This window comes from Hesperophylax consimilis, chromosome 14 (genome assembly GCF_061612785.1).
Source record: "Hesperophylax consimilis isolate HC1 chromosome 14, BYU_Hcon_1.0, whole genome shotgun sequence".
NCBI lineage: Eukaryota > Metazoa > Arthropoda > Insecta > Trichoptera > Limnephilidae > Hesperophylax > Hesperophylax consimilis.
In genome coordinates this window covers 8449816-8468287 of record NC_142849.1, presented here as the reverse complement: position 1 = coordinate 8468287, position 18472 = coordinate 8449816, and the positions used below count along the sequence as shown (strand labels likewise).

General features: G+C 34.2%; 1 protein-coding gene across 1 annotated transcript in view; it reads right to left on the bottom strand.

Annotated features, from left to right (window-relative positions):
- Positions 1-1067: 1067 nt before the first annotated feature.
- Positions 1068-18472, bottom strand: part of Cad99C (cadherin 99C) — a 258171-nt gene continuing 240766 nt past the window's right edge. The window contains exons 25-29 of the mRNA XM_089639482.1: positions 17699-17964; positions 16881-17108; positions 15651-15907; positions 14156-14564; positions 1068-3869 (exon numbers count right to left, since the gene is read on the bottom strand). Coding sequence (XP_089495608.1) covers positions 3740-3869; positions 14156-14564; positions 15651-15907; positions 16881-17108; positions 17699-17964 — 1290 coding nt within the window. The 3' untranslated portion in view covers positions 1068-3739. The remainder of the gene's footprint in view (positions 3870-14155; positions 14565-15650; positions 15908-16880; positions 17109-17698; positions 17965-18472) is intronic.

Genomic DNA, 18472 nt, shown 5'->3' with positions numbered 1-18472 from the left:
GTAGATTTTCTATAAACATTCAGTTCTTGAGTGGATGACTCTTGAGATTTAATAAAAAATATTTATTTACTTCTCAGCTTTTTGTACTCCTGGTTTACTTTGTATTTAAATAATAAAACTCTACGATTAATAATAATTTAAGCCTGACCACGCTATATTCTCGTGACTTGACTTTTTTGAGCATATCTCTCGCCGTACATTCTCATTGAGACTGTATGGCGAGCAATATGCCGAAATAGGTCCAGGCTATTATGCGTACAGCGTAATCTGTCGGTCCATTAACCTATCTACTCTATGGGATCCTGGTATATTTTGTTATGTAAATAGTAAAACTCTGGGATTGTAAGATAATAATTCATTTTAGTATGGTTTATATTTTGTACAACATTAATTCTCTTAAACATTATTTTATCATTAAAAATAATAATATTTGACAAGTCGTAATATATTCACCAATAAGTGATGATATAATATGTCTCGACGCCATCTAGTGATTCCAATTCCATTTTTAAGCAATAATCCATGCTGCAATCTAACAATAAAACTTTAAAAAATCATTAGGTATTGGAGGGTTAGGATGGGGTTGTGGGGTTGGTCGGTTACTAGGTTGAGTTACCGGTGATGACATGAGAAAGAATTTGTTTTGCTGTTTCGAAAATAAAAAAAACATAAAACAGGTAACTGAATTGAAACCAATTTTTTTTCTCCAAATGTTAGGAATCACTGATTATAATAAGTAAAGTATGTCCCAAAATATATGTCCATATGTAATTATAATTAGTTTATATAATAGCCCTGATGAAGCTTGAGATAAGCGAATCCTGGTTGGCTGTCAGTTACTAATTCAATAAAAAATTGGTGTATTACAAAGTGTGTTTTTTGTTTTAATATATAATGTTAAATGTATTTGCTTCCTTCGAAAAAAAATGCTGATTTAACGCAAAAGATACAGACCACACCCATTGATTATTTTTTGAGTAGATATTTAATATCGGTGTTGAGAGGAAGAGAATTATGAAAATAAAACAAACAAAATAATTATTAAACTTATTTTATTCTGTAAAAAAATATATATTACACAAAATAGTTATGAGCAGTATAATACAAAACAAATAAATAATTCACGCATTCCTCATTGAACAATTAATTCACATAACACTACCCTTACAAGTCGTCTATCTAATTTCCTTACAAAATATTACATAAAATTTCTTGAAACAATGTACAAGTAACTCTTAGTTCCTATAAGGCTGACAAATTTTTGCACAATTTAAGTAGAACATTTGGCAAATCTGTACAAAACAGTTCTACAAAAGCAGTTTGTGCAAAAAATTACACATGTTAAAATATGTATTAAGTATATAATAATAATATTAAATTATTTATTTATTAAATAAGTAACACTTCGCTGTACACCTAAAGGTATTTCTTAAATTAAATGGTATGCTTTAATAAAGTTGCATAGTAAGAAAATATAAGTTTCATTTTCTTAGTATGATAAACAGTAAAACTCAATACTATATATGTGTTTTTTCTCCCTTAAAAACTCAAAAAAAGGTCTTTTTTGGAACCCTTGAAAAACTATACAAGATAGTTTCACTGTAAGGTAAAACCAAATTAATAACTCAAAAAGAAAACAAAATACTTCTTAAATAAAATTTTAAAAAAAATAATCTATGACTTTAAATATTATATTTATGTTTGTAAATGATTTACAGTGTTTTTCTGTAAAGAAAAATCTAATATTATTTTCATGTTACAATTTTATAATTAATAATTCACGTTCATCGTGGTAACCTGATTTATATTTAATTAATGAATTTAAAACCTCAAATACAGACAATAAATCTAAAGATCTTATTTTTTTGTATTATCACTTATTGAGCTGTAGAATTAAAATTAACAGTTATTTTTAAATAAATGTTACAATATTATTTATTTACAAATTTTATCAGTTCATATATCTACAAATAAAATTACACATGTCATATAATTTAAATAGATATAATGTTTTTGTTTTATATTTCAGAACATTTTTAAGGCGATGCACTATCGTGCAATATAATTCGAGCCGCTATCAATAATACACCTTACGTAGATGGCGATAAGGCTTAAATTCCAGCTTAACACCATCCACCTTTTTTGAATTATGCAAGAAAAAAACATGGCCAAAAAGTCCCTTTATTTTATTTTGTGGATGTTCAGGCACAAATATTTAAATGTTTTTCGATCGTTTTATAAATAAATTAATTTGCCACATTATACAATAAAACCATAGCCGAAAATGGGTTCGCAAGTAGGCGATTTTGAACTTTAAACAGTTTTCATAGGCCTTATACATTATTTTTTTCTGGGCTTATAAAAAGACTTATCTAAAAAATACTTGATTATTTCAAAGGCCAGGATGTATTCTACTCGCAGTATTTAATTAAAGCATCTGAAACATTTCTAAGCGACCAAATTTTCAAACCAAAAACACGTTATTTTGCATTACTACGTAGTGCATCGCCTTAAGACATATTTCATATTGCCAAATTTTATTTCATAATTATTTCATTTCAATTTACTTGAAAATGGATATTTCAAGATCACAATTGAAATGGAATTCTGTTAATATTGGTCAATAATTTATTTACATTTCTAATAATTTTTAATAATTGGAGATGAAATACTATATAAATACAATGTTATTCCTGTAAATATAAATCAGTACATTGATTGCAAAAAATGCAATACATACAAATAATAATGGGTGATAGACATTTTATTAATAATTGCCTTTTTACACCGTGAAATTAAATGCAATATACTCACTCTCTATTGAGATGCCCAAATTTATCCTAATAATTATAGTTAGATTATTTTTATGGCCATATCTTGAAAAATAATATATGTTAGTTTTATTTTCAAAGATTTCTCAAGATATAAATGGAAATCTTCCTCACTGGCCGATTTAAACAACCTTTGAAAATCACATGTTACATTGAATAAGAGAAATTTAACAGATTATCGGTCGTTTTCACCAAATAAAACTGAGCGAATGATAAGTTAGGTAAAGCAGATTTTGTGAAGGATCACTCAATTATATTTCACCATCGTTTTTAGACTGAGCATTCGCACTATTCCAATGGACATCGAAAATGTTGCACGATTATTTTAATTACATAGTTATTTAACTTGATAAATCACTTTTGTTCATAATTGTGAATAATCATGTTTTGGTTTAAAACATCATTTTGATTTATAAAAATTTAAATTCAACCGGAAATGAAGCTAATCCGTAGAAATGATATGTCAACACTAAATGTCCCGCTGAGTGAAAAAAATGATCACTTTGGTGTTGAGCATTATTTCCACTTAGTGATAGCTCAGTTTGATTGACGAAAGCCCCTGTAATTTTTATTGTACATTTTATACAATAAAAATTGTTGAGGAGCCAAAAAATGTAAATTGTTCATATTTTACAAAGTACATTTTTTAACCATGTAATTTTTGGCAAAAATGTTTACAAACCGGTGAAAAAAAAAAACAAAATTCATGGCAACAAAACTATTGAGTTTCATTTTTAAACTTCATCCGAATTTTGAAATTTGTTCAAAAAAAGGTTAAAATTGTTCAGATTTCTATAATAAAATTTATTGATTTGAACACAGTTGATTGGCGTACTACATATCATTAGTATTGGAGCAAGTATTAATTTAATATATTGTTTTCTAATTTAATCTTAATTCGTTATTATTTACAGTTCTGTTGTGGTTTCGACGGGAGATCTGTCATTAATGTACGAAAATCCTAATTGCGCATAGTCCCTCTTGCCAAATGTGACATTGTCATTGGATGGACTGACCATGCCGTCGTCATCAGCAGACCTGAAACATAAAAATTAATTAGAAATTAAATATAATATTTTTCATCATATTCAATTTAAAACTTCAATCAAAATGCTTTGTTTTTTTTAAATGATTGATGGAGGCTTTTTTTTAAAGCTCTTGTTTGATCTTTTCTAAATAAAGAATTTACTAGATAATTGAAGGACTCGGGGAAAGAAAATGTCAACCCAAAATATGATTAAATGCAGTGAACACAATCTTAATACATATTGGTTACTAGCTGATGTGTACCCGGCGTTTGTTAACTTTTTTCTGCTTTCAATAAATATAATATTCATGTTATAAATATATAAACCTTCCGGAAGAAATTCTCTAAATGATAGTGAAAACCCTATCAAACTCCGTTGCATAGTTTAGAAGAACTAAGCGCACAAACAGACAGATGCGGATAGTGACTTTGTTTTATACTATTTAGAGATTTCAAATAGAACGAACAGAGTTTGTATTTGTTCAAAGATTAATTACATTATATTTTGAAAAAACATAATGTCAACACCAAAATGGCAACAAACAAGCATTGAAGATTGTGACAGCTCTGTTCTATATCTAAATTTTATTGTAACTTCCATCTCTTCAGATGAAGAAATTGAAGTTAAATAATATATATATATACAGTCAAACTTGGTTATAACGACCACGGCAATAAAGGCTATACTGGCTATAATGAGCACAAAATGATATTTTAGTTCAGGTTGAAATTAATCAAATAATTGTTTGCTGTTATAACAAGGACGATTACTGATATATCGTGCAAATAATTTTACAACACAATTTCAAAATACATGAATGGATCGTTCGGAAAAAATTTAATAATTGGGAAAAGTTCTCGAAGTAATAACAAAGGGGCGGTAAAGCGCGGCGGTTAGCTGTCCGACTCGCGAAGGCGACTGGCGGCTTGACATTGAAAATAAAGATTTAACGTTTCTGTTGAATTTTTTGAAATTCGTGTTCTGCAAACCTGTTCTTCAAATTTAGTTCCATTGACATGCAGCATAAATTAACCAAAAGTCTATGATGACTCTTGATATTAGAGGCAAGTAGGTAGGTTCATATGACTTTTAATAGCCTATTTTGGATGGAACGAGTAATGACTATAAGGAGCAAATTTAGTTGGTCCCCTCGTGCTTGTTATAGCTAAGTTTGACTGTATGTGACTTGATTCGGAAACAATAAATTTTTCAATGTTATATTTTCATTTCGTAAATAAAATTTAAATAATTGCCAATTTTTTTATTTATTTAATAACTAGCAAATAATAAAATAGAGTTCTTGTTCCCATTTATTTTAAATACTATGTTATCTCAGAACTATTACATATACATATATATATATATTTATCCCCTCTCGTACTATGTTGATCTCGCGCGACGGTACGCCAGGTATATGTTGATCCGTTTGCATTTGTTGATCCACCCCGGATATGTTGATCCATTACCCAAGCTGGCATACATATGTAAATCCCTACAGATCAACTTGTGTCATCGAGATTTAGCTGTAAGCCACGCCCATTTTTCGGTCGCATATACATTTTACACGATTTATTTTGTTGATCTATATATTTCAGACAAACTTGACCGCTTGTATGTGTTGTAACTTGTAACCGCCAATTTCGCGCGCGTTGTGGTACTTTTTAGATTCCGTTAGAACATCCATATTCTATGAAAATGACTCTGTACTTAAAGAGGATAGACTGCCTCACGCGTATTTATATTGAAATGGAACTTTCGCAAACGTCAAATCCATGCTTAAAAAACCTTTTGAACTTGATTAAACAAAAATGTAACTTTAATGCATCATTTACTACGTTTCGTGACTTAGCAGGGGTGCCCGGGTTCATGGGGTGAGATTTGTGTAAGTCATTTTATAAGAGAAGTTTTGAACATTGATTGAATCAAATTTTATTATAATGTATCTTTTACCATCTCTCCCGACGTAAGTTTCTTGTAATGATTAAGTTGAAACAAAGCGTAATATCCATAATATGTGCCTATTAAAATTGCGGCGATTAGATTGGTGAGAATTTAATCTTTCAAATTTTAAATTGAAATTGCTGAAAAATTAATTCCAATTTGTTTTTTACTAAACATGGCTAAAGTCATTTCAAGCACCGATTCCAACCAACGATGTTTTAGTATATGTTCGTCAATCAACAGGAGCCATAATGTCTGTACATCAGAGCCCTCGAGAACTATTACAATTATGTGTACCGCCGCCCCGGGAACCATTTATTAGATAACCAATACCCCTACCATTAGTCACCGCCAACGATTTAGCGAGAAAGTTGTTTATTTTTTGTATTTTTTTACATCGTCTCCACACAGGAGGCCCTAAGGAAAATCGTAACCCTCAAGGCCTATGTCATCTTTGTGAATGCTGTGTTGGGGGTATTTTGAAAGAAAGGAATGAGAGTGAGTTCTGGGAAGGAAATAGGTATGATGGGTGGGTAGTAATCTGGGGGTCAGTGTGTTCGAGTGATAAACATAAGAATCCAAGTCTCCTACTGCGTTGCAAGGCGATGCGTTGAAAGAGGATTAATCGATCCGGCCCACCACGCATTTGGTAGGCAAGCGCATCCGCCGCCAAGAACCGAACAAACCTCACCCCATAAACCCGGGCACTCCTGCTAAGTCACCAAACATATCAAACTACTTGAGGTGGCTCTCGACTAGCAATCCGAAGGTCGCGGGTTCAAATAAATTTTACTAAAATTAATTTGCACTATTTTACAATTAGTGTTTGGTTATATCTGAATAGCTAGGTACTCTCCCACCTTCCTCCTCGTCATCTCCTTCGAGGTCTCCTTTGAGGATGCCATAGTCTCACTGGCTCCAGACGGGAGCGGTTAGGACTGTATGACTCTGGTGCGGTATTCACACAAGTTTTTATTTGTAAAAAATGAAAAAAGAAATATTGACAATATTATAATCAGATATCATATTTCCTACAAAAAGCTACAGCTTGCTTCGAGAAGTTGAATAAAGTATTTTTAGCACAAACATGGCAGAAGATGAACTAACACGTGCAGTTTATAGTAATACCAACTAAAAGCACTTCAATATATTTTATTTAAATTTTGTAATTCCTTCATGCCTCATATTAGTGTTTCATAAAAAAATACAAATCATATCACACCACATCTTAACCAAAAAGCCGATATGTTTTTATACACAAAAAAGGGTTATTTGGATATTCTCTGTATGAAAACTAATTTCATACAGAGAATTTCATATATTTAATTGTTTTGTCTTTGATAATCAACGGCTATGGAATTCTACGTCTTGCCACCGCGTTTCCCGATACTATTGATTACTAAACACGGCGAAATATTTCAAAATGACTTATTAACGATTCCAGAATGTACTTTATTCATAATTGTTTTAAAAATTTATCTGTTTCTTTAGACATTTTTTTTTATAAAGTGCCTATAAACTTCGTTTTATTACTTATCCACTGGAGCGATTTCTGCCATATTTTGCCAATATTGTGCAATATCTTAGTTTTACCTCTAGGTACACAATAGAGTGGGTACTTATGGAATCTAGAAATATGGGATTATTGATTAAATCTAGGTGGATTCGTTAGCTTTAAACCGCATTTAGTAGTTTATATGGTTTCTGTGTTAATGTTTTTGGGGGATGATTATACCGGTACAATTGACCCCGTATTACAACTAAACTCCAGTTTCTGTGAGTACAGCTCCCAAGTTTTATAAACTCAAGTGCATGTCCGTCCGTAACACTTAGTCAATGTACTTATTTGTTCGTTGTCCTCTCTTTTCTAATGTGAAGTTGCTATTTTAATTTAAAGGAATATATATATACACATTGTTTGGGAATTAAATGACAAAATTGATTTAATATAATAGTATTTGTAACCACCTTGTAGCTGTTTTTTTAGTTCAGCTGATTTCCGGTCATATTGTTTTATAATATTAAATATGGGATGATTTTAAAAGAATCATCTTTAGAGCTATTCGAAACATTCGCAAAAATCAAATCCATAAAAAAATCATAACTTAGCAGGGGTACACTGTTGCGTTTGCTCAGCTACTACGTGGCGGGCCGGATCGAAAGAGACTGGTTGAGGGATACCTTTTGGCCATAAAAATCTAAAATGGCGGCAAAAGGAAATTATTCCATATTCAAATTCGGCGGTATGATTTTTTTATGTGACACCTCTCGATAGAGCGCCCCTATCTTTACACGTTAAATACAGAGAAACTATGTCGCCAACCGGTTGGGCAGCGTTATGAGGCGGGTTAAGGTAGGGGCTGTAGGAATGAATTTATTAATGCTGGTCTTAAATAGGCGCGAATTATATGGAGGAGGAAAAACAGATGCTGATAGCTCGTTCCACATGCGAGCCGACTTACGGTAAAACGAGTCGGAGAAACGACCCGTTCATATATGTATAGATAACATCAACTTAACTGTGAACGTGTATTCCGCTCGGACCGTCGAGTATCAAGCACGTGCACGGTGCAACGGGGATCAATGCTGCTAGCTCCTTTTAACAGGCTCTAATAAAATATCTGTAGAATAGACACAGCATACGCACATTTCGTCATACATGATTTTACTGCACATATGCCTCAGGGATTTCATTTCTACAGTATTCTGTCTACTTTCAGCCTTCTTCTGCCAATTCCATGCCTCATTTCCATATATTAGGGTATGTACCAGCACTACATTGTGGACTGCTAGCTTCGCTTCTTTGGACAGTTTTTAGTTAGCTCCATCCGCGTCCAATCATCCATTAATTACCCATTATAATCAAGAACCCGGCCTCCCCTACTAAGTCACGAAGCGTAATCAGGGGAGATGGTAAAAGATACAGGTTCAAAATTTCCTACATAACATTATTCCTTTTGCCGCCATTTCGGATTTTTATGGTCGAAAGGTATCCCTCAACCAGTTTCTTTCGATCCGGCCCGCCACGCAGTAGATGGGCAAACGCATCCGCCGCCAGGACCTAGACAAACCTCACCCTATGAACCCGTGTACCCCTGCTAAGTTGTGATTTTTTTATGGATTTTGTTTTTGCGAAATTTTCGTTTCAATCTAAATACGCATACATTTCTTATAAACAATTGATCGAAGTTGACCTAATACGATAGTGTGGGCACGAACTTCGCTTCGCTTCGGGCATCTTCGCTTCGCGTCGCCCGACTTCCGATTGTTGTCGGTAAATGCGCCCGAGTCAAAGGACTCGAAGCGTCCGTCTCTAGCCGCCGGCCGGGATATAACGACACCCTGATTAGAATACATTTAATTGTTTTGTCTTTGATATCATAAATATTTTTAATAAATTAAAAACGGCTATGGAATTCCACGTTTTGCCACCGCGATACTATTGATTACTTAACACGGCTAAATATTTCATAACGACTTATTAACGATTCCAGAATGTATTTTATTTATTACTGTTTTAAAAAATTTTCTGTTTCTTTAGACGATTTTTTTTTATAAAGTGCCTATAAACTACATTTTATTATTTATCCACTGGAGCGATTTCTGCCATATTTTAGACCGGTCGGTGGCCGAGTTGACATCGCGTTTGGGTCCCACCCAGGCATAGTGTGTTCAATTCCTGGGCTGGCTAAGTCCCCCATCACAACACAAGCAACATTTTCAGCTGACTGTGGTGGTAGTAGGAGATTTTCAAATATTGCCAGGTTATTCTTAACCCGGGAATGTTTGTCTTTCTTTTCAAAAATTAGTTTATATTGTTTATGTTTTTATGTTTTCGGGGGATACCAGTACAATTGACCCAGTACTACAACTAAACGTCAGTTATTTTTTTAAAGTTTCTGTGAATACAGCTCCCAAGTCTTGCTCAAGTGCATGTCCGTCCGTAACACTTAGTCAATGTACTTATTTGTTCGTTCCTAATGTGAAGTTGCTATTTTAATTTTAATTCATAAATGAGATCCCTGAGGCGTATGTGTGGTTAAGATTAAGAAAGGGACGCTTAGATGGTTTGGGCATGTAGAGCGAATGAGCGAAGATAGGAGTGTGTAAAGAGGATATATGATGCAAATGTGAATGGTAGCAGAAGTCGGGGAAGCCCGAGGAAGACATGGCACGATCAAGTGAATCAGATACTCGAGTCGGGTCATGTCAAGAGTCAGAATAATAGAAGAGTATTATGAGACGATGTATGAATGTGAATGAGGCAAGAAGTGTGTGCCAAGACCGAGTTGTTTGGCGGTCCGTCCTCTCTGTCTACCCCTGCGGGGAAACGGCGTGATCGTTAATTAGTTAGTTAGTTAAATATACACGTTGTTTGGGGGAAAGTTTTATCTCATTCATAAAAAAAAAAACTTTTTTCCTTCTTTTTTATTGAGATTAAAGCAAACTATGATATAAACATAATTTTATTTTTTTATTTTATTACACTTAATAGTTACGGTTCGTGACTAGACTGATTTTCTTGATGCCAGATAGTGTATTACGTTAAACATAATTGAAATTTTGAAAAATTATTATTCAACTAATTAAAAAACTTCTTTTCCTCGTCGAAGTTATTAAAATTGGACAACTTTGGTTGAATTGGTTAAATTGGCCACATATAGAATTCATTTGGCCCACTGTAAAAAAAACTTCATATAAAATATAATCGAACAAATTGATTAAATATAATTGCATTTGTAACCACCTTGTAGCTGTTTTTTAGTTTATGATTTATTTATTTCAAAGAAAGATGCCGACTTCCGGTCATATTGTTGTATAATATTAAATATGAGATGTTTCTTTTAAGAGCATTTCATTTTATTTAGAGAACTTTAAAATATAAACATTTCCGGTAAGGGTTCCATGATAACTCAACACAGTGACAATTCAACACACCTTTAAAAAGTGATGTAAAGTCATTAGAAACGATGAATACAAAATTTAAACCTAACCGAACCTAACCTACTTAACCCAGTTAATAATGTTTTTGTTTCATCACTTTCCATGACTTTACATAACTTTTTAAAGATGTGATGAATTATCATTTTGATGATTTATCTGGTCATCTCCGGTAAGATGTAACAATCGTTTATACAGAATATTAATATTTGAAGTTGAGTTGAGTTCTGCGATTATTAAGCTTACGAGTTTTTTTAAATTCTAAAATAATGTGATAATCGATAAAAGATGGGTGGATTCATTGCTTATAATATAGATCATTTTGTATGTCTCTATATTCAAATTCGGAGGTATGACTTTTTTATGTGACACCTCTCACAAGAGTGCCCTTGTCTTTATACGTTAAATACATAGAAACTATGTCTCCACCCAGTTGGGCAGCGTTATGGGGCGGATTAAGATAGGGTCTGTAGGAATGAATTTATTAATGCGGGTCTTAAAGAGGCCCGGATTATATTGAGGAAGAAAAACAGATGCCGATAGCTCGTTCCACATACGAGCCGACTTACGATAAAACGAGTCGGAGAAACGACCCGTTCATATATGTATCGATAACATCAATCCGCTCGTGTCCGTCGAGTTGTCGAGTATCAAGCAGTTGTCGAGTATCAAGCACGTGCACGGTGCACTGGGGATCAATGCTGCTAGCTCCTTTTAACAGGCTCTAATAAAATATCTGTAGAATAGACACAGCATACGCACATTTCGTCATACATGATTTTACCGTACATATGCCTCAGGGATCTCATTTCTACAGTATTCAGTCTACTTTCAGCCTTCTTCTGCCAGTTCCATGCCTCACTTCCATATATTAGGGTAGGTACCAGCACTCCATTGTGGACTGCTAGCTTCGCTTCTTTGGACAGTTTTTCTTAGCTCCAACCTCGTCCAATCATCCATTAATTACCCATTATAACCAAGAACCCGGCCACCCCTACTAAGTCACGAAGCGTAATCAGGAGAGATGGTAATAGATGCAAGTTCAATATTTCCCATATAACATTATGCCTTTTGCCGCCATTTTGGATTTTGATGGTCAAAAGGTATCCCTCAACCAGTCTCTTTCGATCCGGCCCGCCACGCAGTAGGTATTTTTTTAATGGATTTGATTTTTGCGAAAGTTTCGTTTCAATCTAAATACGCATACATTTCTTATAAACAATTCAAGCAACAAACAGTCGAATGAACACGTCATTTTGATTTGAAACGGTACCATCTCACAGTCATTTCATGCGATATCCGACTCTAGAGACTAATACTTTGAGTTCAATATCACAAAAGATTACGGAATCAGATAAAACCTTGTGATGAACAGTCCACCGATTGCTCTTGATTGGTTCATTTAGTAAAACCATATATAGGGACACAGATCAACTTTGTCCAATAACTTCTTACCTGGATCAACATACTACGGGAATAGATCAATATATATGAGATCAACATAAGTATGCCAATTTAGGTAGATCAACATAAATTATGCATCCGATTTCCATACAAATTTAGAAAATTTTATGAACAGTATATCAAATGGTTTTTCTGGCAAACTGGCAACATTGATAATTATTGTACCACTGTTGTCAATTCATTCAGATGTATTCCACAATAGCCAAGTTATATGGTGTTAAAGGTGGATCAACATAGTCTAACAACTTCTTACTGGATCAACATACTACGGGAAGAGGTCAATATATATATATATATATATATATTATATAACTATTACATATAGTACCTTATCCAGAGTCTTTCAATTTAAAAAAATAGATATAGATTGTATTAAAATAAGATTAAAAAAAATTTAAAAAATTGTACCCGGCAAACATACCATTTTATTATACTAACTTTTAGCAATTTCATTAAACGTGTTTGTATATGAAGTGTAAGAGTAATTAAAATTAAACATTATTGTAAATCGTCCTTCGTCCATCAAAGTCTCTCTTCCTCGTAAGGGTTGAAGCTTTTTGGGCTGTAAAAAGACCAGTAGGAAGAAGAAGACCTAGAACAAAATGGTGCTAGAGAAGCCAATGGATTTGAAAATGATTTTATTTAATGGTGACGGAGGTTTGATGATTGATGATAATACATATCACGAAACTAACCGACTTAACAGGTTCAATACCAGCCTTGGAAAATGAAGGCACACAAAACTCCATGTAAAAATGGAAAGCTCTGTCACCCATATTCAACATGCTATAAAATAAAACTAGAGTAGGTAGTCAAAAACCGTAAGCGGACAACAATTTTTGATTCATTCAAGCACAGAGCAAGCATAAAACACGTTGGAACAGTTGCTAGATTTTCACTGAGCATTGAGAGTTATATTGAAGCCCACGTCAATAGACGAGTGCAGTTTTTCGAAACATTCAAACTCCGCCAAATGGCGGAGTTTGCAGTGAACCTATTAAGACATGACCTACTAAGGATCACCAAGGTTAAGCAAAAATTTTTGGAATTCGGTGCTTGAAAAGGTGTCGAAAAGTGTCACATACGACCCTAATGCAGTGAAAAGGTTATCTTTGTTGGTCACAATTTGTTTGTTAACCAAAAATTTTGAGCAAAACATTTAGCCCTTTCATGGTAAGTATGTTGGCTATGACAACTATGTTGTGTGTATGTGACAGTTTACTAGAAAGAAAAAAAAAGTATTTTATTGCATTTACAGTTTAAAAAAAAAATCTGTTTTCTCATCATTGTACTTCAATTATGTTTACCTATTAAACCAGGTATGTACTTACTTTTTGAAATAATGGCACACAGAGCTCTGGACCACAAAGGCCCCTTTCTCTTTCATCATGATTTAAATTAATAGGTTGTTGAAAAATAGATGTAATTTAGGTGAAAAAAATATTTGCAATGAAACATGGCTGCAATATAGGGAGAATTAGTCCTTAAGGTATGTATTTATATAAACCAGTTACATACTGAAAACCTACCAGGTTTTTGGTCACTGTTCCTTTACAAGACAAATGACTTCATTTTAGCTTGGTAGCAATGCGAAAGAAAGCCAATAATGGCGCATGTACGGTACCTAAGCATTTTTGTAAAATGAGGGGTACAATTAAGCAAAACGGCTGCCAAGAGATATGCTAGTCAAAAAAGGGTTGGGAACTCCTCCAGTATAAAATAATTTTGGAAATGAGGATGGCAAACTAAGATATTTCAAAACAATTTTGTTGTTCCATGGAGTCAAAATAATTCTCACTTGCAAACAGTGCAAGGGAACATTGCGGGGAGAGGTGCATAAATGAGGAGTTCATTTTTCTTCCTGTTAAGCGTGCTACCTCTAATGTAGGGCTTTTAAATTTTACTGTTAAAAGATCACCATAAATGGTAGAATTTAGTAAACAAGCTTACCGTTGGAATCCAGAATTATGTCCCGGAATCTCATCATAGGCCATGATCGCACCCTCCCTCTTCAGTGCATTGGTATTCTTGCTTTCATTCTTGTTCTTGTCCTTGCCCTTGGAGAGCATGTTCAGGTTGCTCTTATTGCTGCGATTGTATGTGTTGTTCTGCTGGTTGCGTACGTTGTTTCTACCGAACGTATCCAAGAAATTGGAATTATTGTTGTTGTTTTGTTGGTGGTTCTGGTGATGGTCCGTACGGGGGAGGGTGGACAGGTGGTGGTTATTGTTACGGTAGAGCGGGTTGGCGTTGTTTCGGTTGAGCGTGTGAATGTTAGAGTGGAGGTAGTCAGTTGGGGAGGCGACGCTCGAAGCGCGGGCCGTTGTAGCGGCTTCGGAAGAGGTGGGGCTGTTTTGTCCTGTAATTAAATATTTCAAAAATATATTCATAAAGCAGCAATTAATAGTTATACATTAATCTTTTATCTATATAATTACATGGCAGATTGAAGAGTGAATCACAAAATTATTATAAATAAACATCGTAAAACCTTATTACGAAGATGACAGTCACACAATGACTATTATATATTCTTGATTTTTTAACTTCATATAATATTCTGAATCTGTTTCATATTCAGTTACGTTTTTGCTGAATCACTTTTCGAACGAGTAAATTTTGTAGAAGTGGAAACACTTTGAACTTCTCTATCCCAGTTTTTATAAATTAAAATATGACGAACGACTAGAATTACAATTTCTTAAATCATTTCTAGATTTATATAAAATCTGAAATTAATGAAAAGCAAAATTTGTGACCTTAGATCAAAATGTGAAGTATGTACATAACATAAGGCTTGAAACTTTCACTTGTCCCTGGTAGATCGAAAAATAAGTTTAACTGTCTTGGTGTTGGTGGACTAATTGTGTACAAGATAAAGTTATCATAGTTCATCAAAACTTGTAAAAAAAAAAATATCACAGACCCGTGAAAAAACACAGGATACCCTGAACTCTTGATACATCAGTTCCAATTTTGAAAATAACAAATAAAATAATTTTGTTGTTAACTGTGTGCTGGTGCAAAATTTTTGCCGTCGCCAGCTGATTATATTCTTGTAATAGCTTATTAGTTTTTTTCCAAAATGATGTTTTTGTAAATTGTACCATCTTACCGGATAATGAGTTTAAACATATATATTAAAAAAATAGTATATAGTCTACCATAAGTAGTTTCCCCAGAAAAGCTAAGAAAAATGTGTTTTTTACTGTACCATAGGAGTATAGAGGCACTAAAGCGATAAAAAATATTATACTATACGTAGGTACTTTATCGCTTGTCTGAATTCTTCACATAATCAATTCCAATTTAAAAATGACACTTAAATTCAAAGTAAATCTGAGTTCATTGAACCAGAGTTATAATCACAGACACACAACAGAAATCAATATTTTTGATATACACACTTATGGACCACCGAAATCAAACAAACATAAATATTTACCATTATCCTTAGTGATATAGCTGACATTATCCAAGCTAAATGTGTGATTATTGGCGCTGAAGTCCAGCTGGAGGTCGTTGCAACTGTCACAGTCGTCCAGCGGCACGGCCATGTTGAGCACCTGCGTCTCGTACTCCTTAAGGCTGGGGGTATCTACGCTGGGCGCGGTACCGGTGCCCGTGCCGCTGATTACCGGGTCGTATCGGCTCGGGGCATTGCTGTAGTGGCTCTGCATGCGGGATTTATAGTTGCGGTATCTGAAGAAGAAAATCCATGTTAAATGGTCGTACTTAAAAAATAAAAATAAATGATTACATTACATTTAATTCTGATTTTAAACGGGGGATACGTTTCATGGAATACCGTGTAAAGTCAGGATTGACCGTATATACAGGGTCTCCGGGGGTAAAGTGTGCTTTGGGGGGTGATTTTACATGATTAGAAGTAATTAAACTTTTAGAAAATCTAATGTTTTAAGGTAGTTTTTAGGTAAAAAGTTGAATTTTTTGTATGGGAAAATTAACATTTAAAAAAAAGTTATTATTGATGTTGTTGTAGCCCAAATTTTTTTTTTTTTTTTGTGAAGATTTTCAAGAAATCGGTGCAGCGCACTGCCAAACTAAATTTTCTGAAAATCTTCGTACAAAAAACAGAATTTTCGAAAAAAAAAAAAAAATCATTTAGGGCTAAACAACATGAATAGTGACAAATTTTTCAAACCTGGCACTTTCAATTTTTTCTTCTAAGTACATCAGTACATCTTTCTGTCTGTCAGTTTTCTTTACAATCGGTACAGATATCACTTTTATTAGTTTTCTGGAGTTCTCCAAGAATCATACCTCCGAATATTAATATGGAAACTTACAAACTGCTTACTGTGGTTTAAAGCCAGTGAATCCACACATATTTAACAATTTATTCGAATTTTTTATGTTTTATAAAAAAATAATTAATTTATAAAAATCACCACCCATAGATACCTGATTTCGAGTTATTATGCTTAGCGATGCTACTAAAATTTGGGTAGCCATGAGTGGTTAACAATAGATGAAAAAACCATGCCTTAGTTACAAGTATTGACAAATTGGTTACAATCAAACCCACTCACAATGTTCCCACATAAGAAGTTGCTTTTCAGAAACCAATTTATCCCACATGTCCAGTTCGTTAAAAAACCTTAAAAGAGAGATTTACTAAAAAAATTTTTATAAATGAACATAATTTTCTCACCTATTCCAAGATACGCAAATATAAATAATCCCCGCGATGCCCAGTACAAAGATCACAATGGCGATTATGATCAGCGCATAGGGGAATGCATCGGGGGCAGCGGGTTGCAGGCGGGGGCGCGGGGGCACAGGGGGTGGCAGAGGGGCCCTGACGGCCCCCGCAGTGGCACGGGCCACCCCCGACACTGCGAAGGTCAGGTTGGATTGGGCCGAGGGCTCCAGGATGGATCTAGAACATAAAAAATGGTGATGAAATCATTAAGTTTGTAGTTAAGTAGTTGGTTTGAGTCACCGATTAAATATTGAATTTCTGAATGCCTTTCTTTGAATTTGAATGCCTTTCTCGAAAGAAGTGAGTTTGTGTACGAACAACACTATTTAATCATATTCATATTGCATACGTACGGGGGCAAAAAAATAATTCATCTTAATATTTTAAAGCATAACTTGCAAAAGTGTGTTATCCTAAAATAATTAAATTAGTGTCATCTGCGAAAGTGCAGATTATGAATTCTTTCATGGCTGTGACAGACCATGCTATACTCTCATGGCTTGGCCAATTTCAGCATAAAGTTCACCCACATTCGACATACGGAATGGGAATATACGGGGAGCGATATTCAGAAATAGGCTAAGCCATGAGAGTATAGCGTAAATGTGTTAGCCCCGTTAAGTATGTATACCCTTAACTTATTAAGTTTTGTTAGGTGAAGTTAGGAAAAGTTAGTTTAGGTTAGGTTATGTAAGGTGTGTATTTTTTTCCTTCAATATTCTGTTTTGTTCTATTTTGCGGTGGAACCGAAGTCAATATGATCTTACCTTTGAACTCTGGTGGAGTTCCTCTCCAAGATCTTCCCCGTGTCCGGATCGATGACGTAAAACCACAGATCCGTTCCGGTGGGGTCGAGCTCGAGCGTGTCGTTCTCGCTAATGAAGTGACGCGCGGTGAACTTCTCTATGCCCACCACCAGTTCGCACTTCTCTTCGATGGCGTGCGTGATGTTCCTTGACTGCTGGCGCACCACCTCGGGGCGGGCGTCCTTAAACACTAGCACCAGCTGGTTCTCTTTAGTCAAGAGGTTCACCTGGAAAAACGAAAGAATGTTATTATTATTATAATTTTATGAGCAGGCAACATTCTGCTGATGTCTGATCTCACAATAAATTTAACAGTAATTTTTAAATGATTTAAATTTTCAAATAAGTTAATCCTTTCTTCTCTCCAAATAAGAATCCAATCGATCTTTAAATTGGTTTATTACAGATTTAGTAGAATCGATGACATGTTGTGGAAGTTTGTTCCATGCATCCACTACTTCATTTGCAAGGAAGTGTTTCGTAGGATTGGATGCAAAAGGTGTTTGATAATTTTTTTTGATTTCACTGGGGGTTTATATTTTTGTTAGTGGTGAAGATTTCTTGGATGCCAGGGAAACTATAATGTCCAGATAAAGTCTCAATCAAGTCAGCCCTATCTCTTCTTTCTTTTGAAGTTGGTAAATCTTGTGCCTTGAGTCTATCTTCATATTGCCGGTCTTTCAAAGCTCTTGGTATCTTTGTAAATCGTCTCTGTACTCTCTCTATTAGATATAA